The sequence below is a fragment of the Nicotiana tomentosiformis genome, chromosome 8 (assembly GCF_000390325.3).
Source record: "Nicotiana tomentosiformis chromosome 8, ASM39032v3, whole genome shotgun sequence".
Lineage (NCBI taxonomy): Eukaryota > Viridiplantae > Streptophyta > Magnoliopsida > Solanales > Solanaceae > Nicotiana > Nicotiana tomentosiformis.
This window is the reverse complement of record NC_090819.1, coordinates 96,447,043-96,463,855: the sequence shown is the minus strand read 5'-3', so window position 1 is coordinate 96,463,855 and position 16,813 is coordinate 96,447,043. Positions and strand designations below refer to the sequence as shown.

General features: G+C 35.5%; 1 protein-coding gene across 1 annotated transcript; it reads left to right on the top strand.

Annotated features, from left to right (window-relative positions):
* Positions 1-5,248: 5,248 nt before the first annotated feature.
* LOC104092517 (protein indeterminate-domain 12-like) lies at positions 5,249-8,408 on the top strand. The gene is made up of 3 exons (XM_009598127.4): positions 5,249-5,904; positions 6,091-6,487; positions 7,347-8,408. The coding sequence occupies exons 1-3, from the start codon at positions 5,709-5,711 to the stop codon at positions 8,239-8,241; spliced, it is 1,488 nt and encodes a 495-aa protein (XP_009596422.1). The 5' UTR covers positions 5,249-5,708; the 3' UTR covers positions 8,242-8,408.
* The last annotated feature ends 8,405 nt before the right edge of the window (positions 8,409-16,813 follow it).

Sequence of the window (16,813 nt, the reverse complement as noted above, 5' to 3'; positions counted from 1 at the left end):
TTTCAGGTTAAGTTTCATGTTATGCTTCCTTAAGATATCGAAGATTTCCTGGAGGTGTTTCAAATGATCTACTCCCGTATGGAACCGATATTGAGTAATTAGGTTACCTCTTATTTAACAAACATATTCTTGACCTCAGCAATCAGATATTTTTTCTGCCTTACCGGCGGGTAACTTGGGTCCAATCTTAGCTTGTGTATGGCCGCTTCCAATGGGATACCTGTCATATCTGAGTGCGGCCATGCAAAGCAATCTCCATTAACTTTAAGAAAATTTATAAATTCTAACGAGAGTTTGGATTGAGTCATGTTCTCCAGTGAAACTTCCTCTCCTAGAACTCTTCGAATAAAGCCACCTGCTCGAGTTTTTCTGTGGTTGACTTGGTCGCATATGTCTCCTCTAGTACCTGGAAATATCTCGGCACCTGATGGGATTTCGATGACTACTCACTTTTCTCATCTTCGTTCGGCAAAGGAGAAGGCATCGGTTCCTGCAATTGCTATTTGTTGGGCTCCTTCCCCTTACTTTTGGAAATCATCACTGCCTTCATCTCTCTTGCTTCCGACTGATCTTCTCGTATCTGCTTGATTCCTTTCGGGGTTGGGAATTTCAACAGTTGATGAACACAACCTCCATCTCGTGTATCCACAGATTTTCGAGGATTACGTTGGAGCCCATATCGCCATCTACCACTTCGAATAAGATAGTCTTGGTTACCCATTCGGCGTTCGTGGGCAGCAGAATCTCTCCTCGGGTTGTCACACTTGTTAAGTTGAGCCCATCTAGGAGTTTTGTCACCGGGATGATGCTTCCGGTCAGCTTTGCTTGCTCTAGCACTCTCTAATGGATGATATTGGCTGAGCTTCCTGGGTCAATCAAAACACGTTTAATTTTGAAATCCAAAACATTAAGAGATATTACCAGAGCGTCACTATGTGGAAGAAAAAGTCCGTCAGCGTCTTCCTCCGTGAAGGTGATATCATCCTCTGCGACTTTCCGGAGTCTCTTGTTGTGAGTTACTGATATCCTTGTTTTCTTGGCCGCCGAGAAAGTTACACCATTAATTTCATTCCCTCCGAAAATCATGTTGATAGTTTACCGAGGGGAGTTTTCTGCTGCATTCAAAGGCTCTGCATTATCCCGGCTTTGGTCGTAGTTGTTTTTGGCTCGGTCGCTTAAGAATTCCCTCATATGGACATTCTTCAACAATGTCGCCACCCCTTCACGTAGATGCTAGCAATCCCCAGTCATATGGTCGTGCGTCCCATGATATTCACACTATAAGCTGGGTGTTGTTATCGACCCTCTGAGTCGTCTGATTTGCAGAAACGTTGGGGAACCGGGCCTCTTCCGCTCGCATTATTAGAAGTGCCTGACAACACTTGTTTCAACTCCGTTATTACCCTATCTTGCCTTGAGAGGTGGCTTATGATGGCTTTCTACTGTGCCCTTAAGATTTTCAATGTTTCCACGACATGTTCCTCCTCCGCGTCATCAGGAGTTGGCTCCCGTACATGCCGAGGGTACTGCCCTTCACGGACTTGGGTTGCGTCGTCCCCTTAGTTACGAGTGTCGCTGATTGAGTCTTCGTGTTGAGGCAAATCTTCTCGTCCTCAACGTTGTGTGTGATGTTGACATCATTAGTTATTATTTCTGATTTCTTGCTAAGGAAAAAATCAAACAAGTTAGTATCAAAGCAATTACGCAATGTTTAAGCCCCACGGTGGGCGCCAAACTGTTTACCTATAAAACGGTACAGTTAAATTTGTTACGTGGTTTATAGACAAGCGAACTGATTTGATCCAAAAATGATAAAGAATTAGGATTAAAATAAGACTTAGCAATTGAAATTGAAGAAGATGACAAGCCCGACTCCGAGTGCAATGTCTCCGAGGACAGAAATGAAAGCAATGTAAAAGAGGAAATTAAGTTGTTTAATTGAGAGCGAAAGTGAAATATAGCATATGTTTTTCCAAGAATTTTGTATGTTACAATGGCTGTTAAGTGTGCTATTTATAGCTATGCCTAGGAAAACAAGATCCTAAAATCAAGCCCCACTGAAATGATAATAAATGGCGCATTGATGACTACGTAACGGTAGGTCATGAATGCAAATATTCTCTGCAACCGTCGCTCATTTAATACAAGAGAATATTCCCTTATTGAATGCTATCCGACGGCAAATACTCAATCTGCTCCCGTTGATTATGCTTCTTTGGGATTTTCTCTACGACAATCGCAGTTGCCGTATCCGGTATTGATTGTTACTTGACTTGCTTTTTGTCTGTCTTCGGTTCCACGTGGCACGCTATCATTCGACCATTTATTATGAATCAATTTTTCCCTATACAAATCCGATATAAAATAATGCTAAAATTGTAGTACAAAAAGATTTCGACCAAATATGGAATAAATTAATTTAAAAATTTATATCGTGATTTTGTTTTTCTAATTTTGGCAACCAAATAAATGTTTCTGCACCCACGATTGTAATCTTGACCACGCGATGGCGACCCTTGATTTCTGTTCAGCCTGCGAACCGAGTCCTTACGCTTGCACCACAAATTTTATTTTTCTATTTTCTTGCTTTGTGCTAGATCCAGTCCGATTAACTAGAAAGCAGAAACTCATCCTAATTTTAACGAGTTCTAATGTAGAAACCATCATTTAACATCAAATAGCATATAGAAACATCATTATAATCCATAATATCACGACTTTCACACATGAAAGCGCATAAACACGTAAATCTTTCGCATATGACAAGCATCAAAAGGTTCGGGTACAGAGGCGATTTAGGATTTGAAAGTGACCGAGGCACTACTGTCAAATAAAATTTTGAGTAAATACTGGTGTAGTGGGAATTGAACCCAAGCAATGTATATATAACTGTCTAAGGTTTGGATTTTAGGGTGCCAATAAATTATATATCCGTTATTTAAGATATATACACATTTATACATGGAATTTTTTTAAGTTACTGGGGGCCGGTGACCCCCTATCCTAAGGGTAGGTTCGCCTCCATATATATATATATATATATATATATATATATATATATATATAGGTATTACATGATATGAATAAATACTCTTAATTTTTATATAATAAATTCCTACAAATTAAGCATGCATATAGATATTATATTGAGTGATCTGGATATAACAGGGGCATGGCGAGAATGTTATATTGCCGAGAAAATTGGAATAAAAAAGAATTGGTGTAATAATGAATTAGCAAAGTGGAAGAAACATATATATAAAAGAATAAATCACTTACCTTTATAATAAAACTGCAAGGCATAAAATGACAAAATAAAACTAATAAAATTTTAAAAAATTTAAACCTTTTTCCATTTCAATACTATTAAAGGAAGGAACATATTGAGAACATGAATAAACATCAAGACAATGTCGTTCCATAAGGAAGTCACGTTATTTGTTTGCTAGTTAAAGTTAGCTTGAATAAGTTAATTTCTTCAATCAATATTGGGGGCCACTGAAAGATAATCTACACCTTTTTTGAGGGGGGAGGAGGGCATTGATTAAGTTAATTCATTTACTGCACAAAAGGAAAAAAATTTAGCTTTATTTTACCTATTTTGTGTTCCAAGTAGGATGCACAATTTTGTGCATTTCTAATTCTTTCCTAAAATAATTGTAACTTCAAAAGAATATTTGATTTAGACTCTTATAAATACAAAAATAGTGCTATTGGACGTGTCTTGGAAATAATGCGAGCCATTCAATTTTCGTTTTTAGACAGAAAAGTAGAAAATTTGATCATATCCTCTAGCCCCTCTTTTTGTCCATCATCAGAACTAAAAGTCTAAAAGAAGGGAAAAGGCAAAGAGGGAAATCAAGCAAGGGATTGACTAAACACAATTCCTCCCTCATTTTTATTATATGCATCAGAAAAATAAGATAAATGAATTAATCATGGCTATGATGGAAGGCATAAGGGACCAAAGCATTGAACGTTTAATCAGGGGTGGAGCTACACACCCGGCTACTGGTTTGGTCCGACCCAATAACTTTTGCTCAAACAGTATATTTATATTAAGAAATTTATTAAATATGTACAAATATTAAATTTAGTAACCAGTTATTAGCAATTGAAATTATCGCTCTAAAATTTAGAAACCTCAAAAGTTAAAATCATAGTTACACCTCTGCATTTTGATATATTGTACCCAATTCATTTAAAATTGACCAACAGTATAAAGTTGAATGCCATTTGCATGGGAACAAAATTTAATTTATAAAGCGCAACATGAGGAGAAAATTAAAAATTATTTGTCAAAAAAGTGAAGGAATATTGCAAGAAGTTTCATGAGCATATGTTTCTTGGAAGTTAATCAACAAACCAATCATGTGAAGGTGGTGTTGAAGCACGAGTATATGAAAAGTCATGTTACTTTTGGTACTCCTACCCATTGGGTAAACAGTGTATTTACTGCTGCTGCTTCTTTTTGTTTCATTTTCTATCAAAACACAATTTCTATATTGATTCAATACTTAAAGATTTACTTTCCCCTATGTTGATTAGCTCATTTTGGTTCGTTTTTAAACTTAATTAAATTCAGCGCTATCTAAGCTACTACAACCAATTACATTCATTAACTCCAATTAACTCTAGAATTATGTTATTGACTGTGTAAAGTACTTTATTTAACAGTATGGTAATTAATCTAGAATAAATGATGAGTTACATATTATAACAACTAACAAGTTAATGTAAAGAATGAAGCAATACCATGAAAGAAACTGCAAGGTTGCCGAAGTTCATAAAGTATAAATGGCAAACAGAACTTTTAATTAATTTTTCTTTCGTTGCTTTCCTTTTCTATTTTTAGTAAAATGGGAAATATGGTGAAATGAAGATGGATTTAATAATTTATGTACATTGAAAGTGTAATGATTTTTTATGTTATATATCAGTGTATTTTAATTTGTTGCAACACGTTATGTCTTTTGATTTTTAGGTGACTAATCTAGCTTATCATATATGAACAATTATCGTAATTATCTTTTTAGGTGACTTGATAATAGGATTTTTTTTTTACACTTTTAATGTATGTAAGTTACTGTAAATTTTAATGAAAATAACTTGGTAATAAAATGTGTGCCTGAAAGAACAATTAAGAATGAGATGAGCAAAATATGTACTACAATAATGCAAAGAGGGTAACATTTGTATGATAGAGAAGAGAACAAAGCAAAAGACAAAATGCAACGTCAGAGCAAGCTTCCTGCCCTTTAGCTATGGTTTTGATGGGTTGGACGACTAAACAAAGGATACCTTCTCATCCACAACCCCTCTCTCTCTCTCTCTCTCTTCTCTCTTCTCGCTTCTCTCTCTTGAAAGTTTCCTTTTATCTATAAAGAATCTTATAATTTTGCTTGGTTTCATTTGTTCTTATGTGTATGGCTTTTATTGAATTAATCTTGATAGCAGCTTTCACTCAGACCTTTGGTTTCTCTTTTTCCAATTCTTGAACAAGATAGGAGAGGCTGTAAACTTAGCAGTTTACAGACTATTATTACTCTTTGCTTTCTATACTTTCTTTTCTTCTTTCCATCTTTCTTACACCTATATTCTTCTTCAGTCTTTTGTCTTCTTTTCACTTCTCTCTAGGGTTTGAGACATATATATATATAGCAAAATATATACTACAAAGTAACTAGATTATCTCTTTTTTTAATGAAATGATTAAGGGTATGGTAGGAGATGATAGTATGTCAAATTTAACATCTGCATCTAATGAAGCAAGCATATCTTCAAGTAATAGAACTCATGAAATTGGTAGTGCTCTCTTCCCACACCACTCTCTTGCACCAACAAACACACAAACACAACCAGCTCCTACTAATAAGAAGAAGAGAAATCTACCAGGCAATCCAGGTACTAAAATACTATTTTGGTTGGCTTGGAATTCATCAATATATATTGGATTTAAGCTGTATATACTAAAAATATGAAAATTATTTTCATCATTTATTCTAGGTTACCATCACTGTCTATTAAATAAAATTATTTGCAATTACCTTTTAAGTGATCATCTGATTTACTTATATTTTCTTGAATTAGATCCAGAAGCAGAAGTGATAGCTTTGTCTCCAAAAAGTCTATTGGCAACAAATAGATTTGTATGTGAGATCTGTAACAAAGGATTTCAAAGAGATCAAAATCTTCAACTACACAGGAGAGGTCATAATTTGCCATGGAAACTAAAGCAAAGAACAAACAAAGAAGTGAAGAAGAAAGTATATGTGTGTCCAGAGCCTTCATGTGTACACCATCATCCCTCAAGGGCACTAGGGGATTTGACTGGGATTAAGAAGCATTTTTGTAGAAAACATGGTGAGAAGAAATGGAAGTGTGAGAAATGCTCAAAGAGATATGCAGTTCAGTCTGATTGGAAAGCTCATTCCAAGATTTGTGGTACTAGAGAGTATAGATGTGATTGTGGAACCCTTTTCTCTAGGTAAGCTAATTACAATAAATTCACCAACAAACATTCTCAAACCAATTCTACTATTAATTATACTAGTACTACTAAATAATTAGATTCTTCATCACTTTGTATACCAAAGTCAACCCTTGTTGCTCAATTTTCTCCTCCTCTAATTCTCTTAAATTAAGTATCATTACCACTATTTTCAATATATATATATATATATTGATAGTATAAATAATTTTTTATACTATTATCGATGTAATTTAGCATGTTATATAGAAAGTTTTTACCATATTTTCAAATATTGTAACTAGTTTCACTGATAATAAAATTCATTAGGTAACTTGATAGTGTTAGAGTGTGTGTGGTACGTGTATAAACTTTTTTCAATTATGCTTCTTAATCAATTAGTCAGCTTACGTTTTAAGCTCAGATTCCAAGAATGCACACACTTAGCTAGTCAAAAAAGATTAAGACTCAATACTCCACATAAGAGAGAAAAGAAGACGTTTTGAATCAAAACTAGTTAGTAACAACAAAGTTCACGTGTGTAAGTTCATGTGTACGACTGAATAAATGAGACTGTCTCTGTGTGTGAGAGAGAGAGAAAGAGAAACGAGGGTCCATACTTTATTGTTTACCTCACTGCAAAAGCAATTTGTATCGAAAACTTCAGTGATTCGTATTGTACATATCTAATATGTCCAAAAGAAGAGAAAAAAGAAAGACAAAAAAGGGTTGACGAAATAGAGGGCATGCACTTTTATCAGTACTATACTCAAACCTATACTGCATTATTCATGTGTGATGGTTTCTTCTTTTTTGTTTGTTTGTTTGTATTTTTGTTTTTGAAAATGTTAATTTCTGCTTCTTTTTTTCTGTACAGGAGGGATAGCTTCATCACACATAGAGCTTTTTGTGATGCATTAGCAGAAGAAAGTGTAAGAACAATCACAACACCAACAAATCCTCTAATTTCCTCTTCTTCAAATTCCCATCACCTTAATCTCCATACCCTCCAAAACTTTCAACTCAAACAAGAACAACAACAACTTAGTAATTTCAACCTTCTTCCTCCGCACCCTTCGAACGAGCTTTCGTCTCAGTTATTCATTCATAACCCTACTAGTAGTAGCAGTAACAATATATTTGGAGCAGCGGCAGCAGCTCACATGAGTGCAACTGCATTACTACAAAAAGCAGCACAAATTGGGGTCACTTCTTCTTCTAATTCTAATTCTGCTGCTAGTTTTTTCAGTCCTACTACTACTACTACAACTGGCATGGCAAGTTGTGATTTAGCCTCACGTGAATATCATCAGTTTCAAAATATTAGTGCTAATAATAGTATTATGGCTCCCACTACTGGTAATTTTGTTGCTGGTCATGGCTTGGCATCTTATGGCGACGACAACAACAATAACAAAGGTGTTTTTGATCATTTTAGTGTCAACTCTGGGTTTATGGAACAAATCCATGACATGCAAAACATGATGGCTGCTGCTACTACTGCTTTGCCTTGTACTAATAATAATAATGTTGGTTTTGATGAGGGATTTGGTGGTGCAAATAATCCTTTGATAATGAGAGGTAAAGAAAATAATGAAGGATTGACAAGAGATTTCTTGGGACTTAGAGCATTTCCACATCCTAGGGATTTTTTCAATAATAGTACTACTACTACAACTGGTCTTCATCATCAGATGGGTTCTTCCTCTTCTGCTGCTGCTTCATTTGACCATCATCAGCAGAATCAAAATCAATCACCCTGGCAAGATTAGTCTGCTTTTGAGTTTTAATTCCTTTAATTAATTAGAGAACAAAAATATGTTAATTTGTTGTTGTGGTTTTGTATTTAGTTTGAAGTCTTTTCGGAAGGGAGCTAAGCACCCTTCCTTAATTACGTACTCAGCTTTATTTATTATATACTCATCCTTTCAGTTATTCACTTCAATTTTCTTTTTCTTCTTCCTTTTTTTAAAATAAAAATAATGGAAGTACAGTATTCATCTGTTGCCATATTACAATTTTGAGACCTCAGTGCTGAAGTAAAGTACATATGTCAACCAACAGGTAACTTTGAATTGATTGGTCAAAAATCAAGATGAGTAGTATTTACAAGAATTTTTACTATAATTCAAAATGTCTCATATAATAATTAAAAAACGAAAAAAATAATCTTACATAACTTGTGTTTGTTATGCGAGATATACTGTAAAATTTTCTCTTAATTACTGAACAAGAAATATTACAGCATGCCTCATATAACAATAATTCCTTTGTCTCATTCTTTAAGAATAAACAAGAATACTGTCTTATGTGATTTCCAAGTATGTATATTTTGTTTCACAAAGTTTGAGAATAATGTTTGAGTTCACGTGAAGAATTAAATGCATGTTTTGATCATTACAATTCGAACTACATTATTGTTTTCTCTCTAGTTTAAATATATACTAAGATCCTGAAGAAAAGGTGTTGGATATAACTTTCTTTTACCTTTGGGTAAACTACTTTAACAACAAAAGCCCAAGATTCTGGGCAGAGTACCATGATTTTTTGGAATGTGATAGATATTGATGAATGTTCAAATCTGCAACTACTTGTGTCTCTTTCTTAAAAGAGTTTTAAGTTATATATATAAAAATAGAGGGTTAAATTAATGTCGAAATACCCCCATTTGGAATTTTGATTAGGATGGACAAATTTTGCTGGAGTTAATTTATTTAATTTTCTGATTCACAATATTTTCACGCATTACTTAACACTATGGGGAGATAAAATGCGATTGTACTCGTGAAGAATTTGATGTTTTATATTTCAGTACCAAACAAAAGGGTGATTAGTGTGGTATTCAATTTTCGCGTGCACTAAATTATCGAAGGACCTGGTTCTTCTATTTGTTCCTTACACTACATTTGCGGAATAAATAATTCAGAAAGTAAAGAATATAAGGACTTTTACGTGAAAAACACCTTGCTCAAAAGGTGAAAAAATCATGACCTATTACCCAGTAGGATTTTTTTCAAACACTTTACTACAACTTTAAGCCAACAACAAAGTTTACAAACTCTTGCAAAACTAAGGATTACCTCTAACTTCTAACGACCCGACCGGTCGTTTCGAGCATTTGTACTTCGTTCGGAGATTTGGGGGCATGAGTAGCTCCGTATGATGTATTATGACTTGTGTGAATCGTCGATTGTGGTTTTAAGTATTCGAAATCGATTTGGAAGAATGATTTCATCGCTGAAGCTTTAAGTTGGAAGAGTTGACCAAGTTTGACTTTTGTGTATTTGACCCTGCATCGGATTTTTGATGGTTTCGTTAGGTTCGGATGGTGATTTTGGATTTGAGCGTATGCCCGAATTTGCATTTGGATGTTTCTTTAAGGTTCTAGCGTTAATTGGCGAAAGTTGGCAATTTGGAGTTTTGGAATGTTCATAAGTTTGATCGGAAGTTGACTTTGGTGATATCGGGTTCGAATTCTTGTTCCGGGAGTTGGAATAGCTTCGTTATGTCATTTGAAACTTGTGTGCAAAATTTGTGGTCATTCCGAGTTGATTTGATATGGTTCGGCACGAGTTTTGGAAGTTGAAAGTTCAAAAGTTTATTAAGTTTGATTTGAGGTACGATTCGCAGTTTATATGTTGTTTGATATGATTTGAAGCTTCGAATAAGTTCGTATCATGTTTTAAGACTTGTTGGTATGATTGAATGGGGTCCCGAGGGGTTCGGGTGTGTTTTGGATCATTGGTTGAGAAACTAGTTAAGTAGGATTTGGAGTTTGACCATGGTCAATATCGGGTCAAGATGATCTCTTTTCGGTGTTTTTAGTGCGCGAGCATGTTCGTAGCGTATTTTATGATTGAAACGCATATATGGTTTGTGTCCGGGAGGTTCCGAATGAGTTTTGGGTGCTAAAACGAAAATTCTTCAGCTGCTAATTTTCTGGTGTAAAATAATTACGAAAATATCTTTTTTTTTAATCCCTTAAATTTCTAGACTTCATTTAAAACTTCAAAACATCATATCTCCCTCATTTTAAAGCCAAATTAGGTGGCATCAAAAGCGAGTTTCGGGATTGATTGGCACACGAAACGAAGCAAAACAGCTGGACAAAAAATATTTAATATCGAGGGTTTGTTCATTTGGTCATATTTTGAGTTGGGGGGGCTCGGATTTGGGAAATATTTTAGGCGATTTTCACCATATGAATTGGGGTAAGTATTCTCTACTCGATTTTGGTTATATTTCGTGAATCTATTTTCGTTTTTTGTAATTGAATTGTGAACTTTAAAGAGAAAATTGGGAGTTTTTGTCCAAAGTTTCATAGAGTGAATTTTTGAGTTTTGAACATCGATTCGGAGTCAGATTTGGGTGAACTAGTATGGTTGGACTCGTAATTGAATGGGTTATCGGATTTTGTAAGTTTCATCGAGTCCCAGGCGCGGGCCCGAGTTTGACTTTTTGGTCGATTTCTGGAATTTGATTAAAGATTCGACCTTTATCGATTGGGTTTGTTCCCTTGGCATTATTTGATGTATTTGAGTTACTTTTGGCTAGTTTCGAGCCATTCGGAGGTCGGTACGCGTGGGATGATATTTTGGAGCATCGTTTGGCTTGCTCAGTATTTGATTTGGCTTGTTCGAGGTAAGTAACACTTATAAACTTGGTACGGAGGGTATGAAACTCTGAATTACGTGTTATGTGATTGATGTTGAGGTGACGCGCATGCTAGGTGACGGGTGTGTGAGAGTGCATCGTGTGAATTGTGATTTAGTCGATTCCATGGAAATGTGTAGTTACCTGATCTTATCTGTAACCATGAAATCACTACGTACTAGAACTTTTGAGCTGTGATTCATGCTAGAAACCATGTCTAGGCCACATGTTTATTCTGTTAGGACCCACCGAGGTCATTGCTGCTGTTGAATTATTTACTTACATTGCAATTACATACTCAGTCATACGCATTCATTTGCATATCATATCTCAGTCTCTGTCACCATTTATTGATACATCACATCATTATTTTGGGCTGATTTTCATGACATTGTGAGCCCGAGAGACTGAAGAGATTGATGACTGAGTGAGGCTGAGGGCTTGATGGTGAGGAGGTTTATGGGATAGGGCTGCACGCTGCAGAATATTTTATTGATTTATGCCATGATTGGCTTGTTATAACGCTTGGGCTGAAGGAGCCCTTCCAGAGTCTGTACATATCCCCAGTGAGCGCAGGTACCTACTGCATGCGAGTGCCGAGTGATTGTGAGGACTGAGTAGCTGTGAGGATTGAGTGACTGTGAGGATTGAGTGGCTGGGAGGACTGAGTGAATTGATACTCTGAGAGTATGCATATGGTTTTATCACTAAGTTGCATCGCATTCGACATGCACACTTGATATACATGCATAGAGATATAATTTTCCTCACGTTGTATGGTATCACGTCATTCATGACTTCTTATACATATTGACATATAGGCATAGAGATGTATTTTTCTCATGCCATTTGAAAATGAAACATTTACCTGTTGAAAGATTTTGGGAAAAATCACAGTTTTACAAAACGTACTCATATTTTGGTGATTTCGGTAAAAGATTTGGATTTTTACCGATATACTTGGAAAGCAAGCCTATTTTTCTGGAACTGTTAACGAGCTGAGATTTTTATCTCTGAGCTACTTCTTTTATTACTTCCATTACATTGTTATGAACTGTTGTTGGCTATTAGTGTTGGACCCCGACCTGTGTTCCAGCTCGTCACTACTTTCAACCTAAGGTTAGATTTGTTACTTATTGAGTACATTGTGAGCCCGAGAGACTGGAGAGATTGATGACTGAGTGAGGCCGAGGGCCTGTTGTTGAGGATATTTATGGGATCGGACTGCACGTTGTAGCATATTTTATTGATTTATGCCATGATCGGCTTGTTATAGCGCTTGGGCTGAAGGAGCCCCTCCAGAGTCTGTACATATCCCCAGTGAGTGCAGGTACCTACTGCGTACGAGTGTCGAGTGCGAGTGCCGAGAGATTGGGAGGACTGAGTGACTGTGAGGACTGAGTGGCTGGGAGGACTGAGTGAATTGATACTCTGAGAGTATGTATATGGTTTTATCACTAAGTTGCATCGCATTCGACATGCACACTTGACATACAGGCATAGAGATGCAATTTTCCTCATGTTGTACGATATCACGTCATTCATGACTTCTTATACATATTGACATGTAGGCATAGAAATGCATTTTCCTCGTGCCATTTGAAAATGAAACATTTACCTGTTGAAAGATTTTGGGAAAAATCATAGTTTTACAAAACGTACTCATATTTTGGTGATTTCGGTAAAAGAATTGGGTTTTCACTGATATACTTGGAAAGCATGCCTATTTTTCTGGAACTGTGAATGAGCTGAGCTTTTTATCTCTCATCAACTTCTTTTATTACTTCTATTATGTTGTTATGAACTGTTGGTGGCTATTGGTGTTGGACCCCGACCTGTGTTCCAGCTTGTCACTACTTTCAACCTAAGGTTAGGTTTGTTACTTATTGAGTACATAGGGTCGGTTGTACTCATACTACACTTCTGCACCTTGCGTGCAGATATTGGATATTGATGTTGCTGTGATCGACGGGAGCGGGATTTGAAGACGTACCTGCATTCCGGTTGTAGCTGCCTCTTGTTCATGGTGGCCTTAGATTTATAAAAATTTGTTTATGTACATTTCGAACAGATGATGTATTTATTTCATACCAACTTTGTAAATTCTAATCTTAGAAGCTCATGATTTGTACTACCAATCCTTGGAAATTTCTTGTATAAAAACAGTTTTATTATCATTTCTTTTCTTAATAAATCTCATTTAAATTGGATAGTTGTTAATTGGCTTACCTGACGGGTTGGGTTAGGTGCCATCACGACTAGGTGGATTTTGGGTCGTGACATAACTCTTGTAGCAACCAGCCACAGGCTGTTGCGACTACTTCAAGTTAACTCTAACTTGAACATTACAAATCGAGTTTACAACCTCTTGTAAACCTAAGGATTAACTCTAACCCTTGTAGCAACCAGTCACAAGTTGTTGCGACTACTTCAAGTTAACTCTAACTTGAATGATACAACTGAGGTACCTAGTATAATTTGGTTAAAAGAAAGCTGAAAGGTACAACTCAAAACGCCCACTATACTTTAAACTAGAAATAAAGAAAGACACATAAAACTCTTTAGGGAGCTGGTTCTTCAATCTGGTTCGTGTAGCTTCGGAATCGCACTCTTAAAACTCATTGCTCACAAAATATCTTGCTATTTTGCTCTGAATTCTTGCTTAACTTCAGTATGTGTGCATCACCTGTAAAAGAGAACACAACTGATATATATGGAGTTAGTAGAATGAGGATTAACTAGAGTTATAGTGATTTACTCTTCCTTGGTGGAAGAGTTCTAGTTATCTTCAACTTCTAACTCCTTCCTTATCTTGGATAGAGTTCTTTTCAAGTAAGGAGTCCTGCTCTTTATCAAATATGTAACATTTTCATTCAAGGGTTATCAGAAATAACCACTTATACTTATCCCTTTCACGTGCATGCCTTTTGCTTAATTCTGTCTGTCACTTGTGTATACTGTCCATGGACCTGGTTCATGCATGTGTTCCTTTGTCAATCATCAAAACCAAAATTGCTCAGGTCAACAAATTTCTCCTTTCTGATAATGACAAACTCTATGCTTTTCAAAAGCATGGAACGTGTTTCAACTCAGCTCAACATCAAACACAATGTCAGAACACTTTTCATTTAAAGTCATAAATTATAATACCTCACATTAAAAATAAGGGTAGTTAAGTAATTTATAAAAAAAAAGAGCAAACTAATAAAACAACAAAAAGAAAGAAGAGAAAATACAAGTGGGCTTAGCCCATCAGAGACGTAAAAGAGCTTCAGGAGAAGCTTTAGTTATAAAGGGTTTTTGAGACTGAGAATTTAAAAGAATTGGCAGAAGTCTCGTACGGGAAAAAGGAAAATAAGCCAAAGAAGAAATTTGGTGGAAATATTTTCATCAACAAGGCATAAAAACCAGAAAATTGCTGGTGTATTTTTGTGATAAACTCCAGGTATTACATGTATTCTTTCTCCTTTAGAAATAGAAGTAGCTTTATATACCTAATACCATGCATGACTGAGTAAATATAGATTAGATTAGATTGCGAGTATTAACAAGATGGTTAAAAGATTGGGAGAAATCCATAAGACTTTCCATGAATTACAGAGTATATTATATGAATAGGATAAAACTTATAGATTATGGATTAGTTGAATTTCTCATAGAATGGGCCGGTAAATATAATTCGGCGAATTGATGATCAAATATGGAACTTTGAGAGTTGCGTATTCTAAATTAGTTATGGATTAGCTTAAACAAGTAAGTTAACATTAGATTAATATGATGTGATTATAGACTGATCAAAGGAAGTCCTACGAATTGCTTGAGGTGACGCGTTTGGGTAATTCGGCACGAGTACAGTGAGTAAGAATATTACCGCAATTTGTGTTTTCATAACTTGCACGGTTTATACTATATTTTGAAAATAAAAGGTGTTACCGAATGTTTGAAATTGCATGTGGGACAAGTCTTTTATTTGATATGGTACTGAATAGATTACTTGAGATGTTTACAATTATTTAAAAGGTTCTCATTATTACTAGACATGTTTTACTATTACTTAAGATATGATTACCATTACCGGAATTTGGATTACATGATTTGATAAGAATTGAAATGTCCGGTACTATTTTGAAAATGCTTCCACGTGAATATTTATTGTTTACAAAGAAAAGTATAAATGGTAGGAAACCTTGAAGGATCCCGTAGCTAACGGCGGGTTCGTTAGACCTGGTGCACCTTGTATTTACCGATTACCGAGTACAGTTATAGCCCTCACTATTGAGAAGGTAGAACTAGCATACAGTTACAGTTTTCCCTCGAGTAGGGACCTACAGTTATATTTGACTCCTTTACGAAGGGGTCCACACATTGATACAGATTACATGATCCTTTCTTGGAAACCTCCCAAACATAAAGATTTTCTATGATACAATATTTACCGAGTTTATTACTGATTTATTAAATTGATTTCTGTTATAGGAAATACATGAATAGACTGATTATGTTTACCGTTTCGAAAGGGAATTTTATTTCTATGATAGTTTCTGATTATTATTATTATTATTATTGTTGTTGTTGTTATTGTTGTTGTTGTTGTTGTTGTTGTTGTTGTTATATATGCATGTTTTCTGACTTTTTCCACTTAAAACGGTTGTGGTTAAGGGCTATTACTCACTGAGCTAGCAACTCAATCCCCGCTATTTTTTTACAGAGACAGCAGTTGACGCGAGCGAGGATTTCGTTAATTAGAGTATACGAGTAGATAGTGTCTGGTGAGCCCGCACTTATTCGCGTGGGCGAAGAGTCTATCTATTGTTATCGTTTGTTTTTTTGAACTCTTAGAGTCGCTCCATAGTCATATTTATTAGTGTCATGAGTATTCATTCGTTATATTGGATTAGGTACTAGTATTGCACTTTCTTTCTTTTTATGGGTTTTGTATTATTATTCTGGTAAGATTGGTAATGTTGGTGAAAACTTATTTTTTTGTTATTTGATGAAGATTGTGACTGATTTAGGTAAATATTTGTTGGATGTTATTTGTTTACGAGACAAGAAAGTTTTTGGATAGTCTTAAAATAGGAAAAACTCTATCCGATTTTCTGTAAAATACCGATGAGGCTTACTTGGGGGAACTTGCTCCCAGGCGCCGGTCATGATCCTAAATTGGGCCGTGACATAAATCATCAAGGACCAAGTTCATTAGGTTATAAACATCACAGTCCAAAGCAAAAACACACCTTATCTTCCCCATTTTTGGCATCATCGAAAAGTTACATAATTTAGTTAAGTAACAAGATTTTAGTAGATATCACTCATGGCCACTAGGACTACTGCAAATGCAATCATGGATTCAATTTTCTCTTATTAATCTATGGATATTATCTATCTAAGAAATATCAACAAACAATTAGAGCAAAGGCAGTAAATGTTATTGATACGATTCTCTCACAAAGCATCAAAAGAAATAAATGCACTGAACCATGAGCAAAAAAGCAAACAAAAATAGCCCACTTGAGTCACTGGTTACAAACTGGGCTAGGAAGGATTTAAGACTGGGAAGGACCAGGTTCTTGGTTTTTGGCTTGAAGCAGCTTCAGCGTATCTTGAAGAATACCATCATTCTTCTCATTTTACTTAGCAAGCTCACACTTGAAAGAGTCTTTCTCAGCCTCTACTTCAACCAATCGTTTC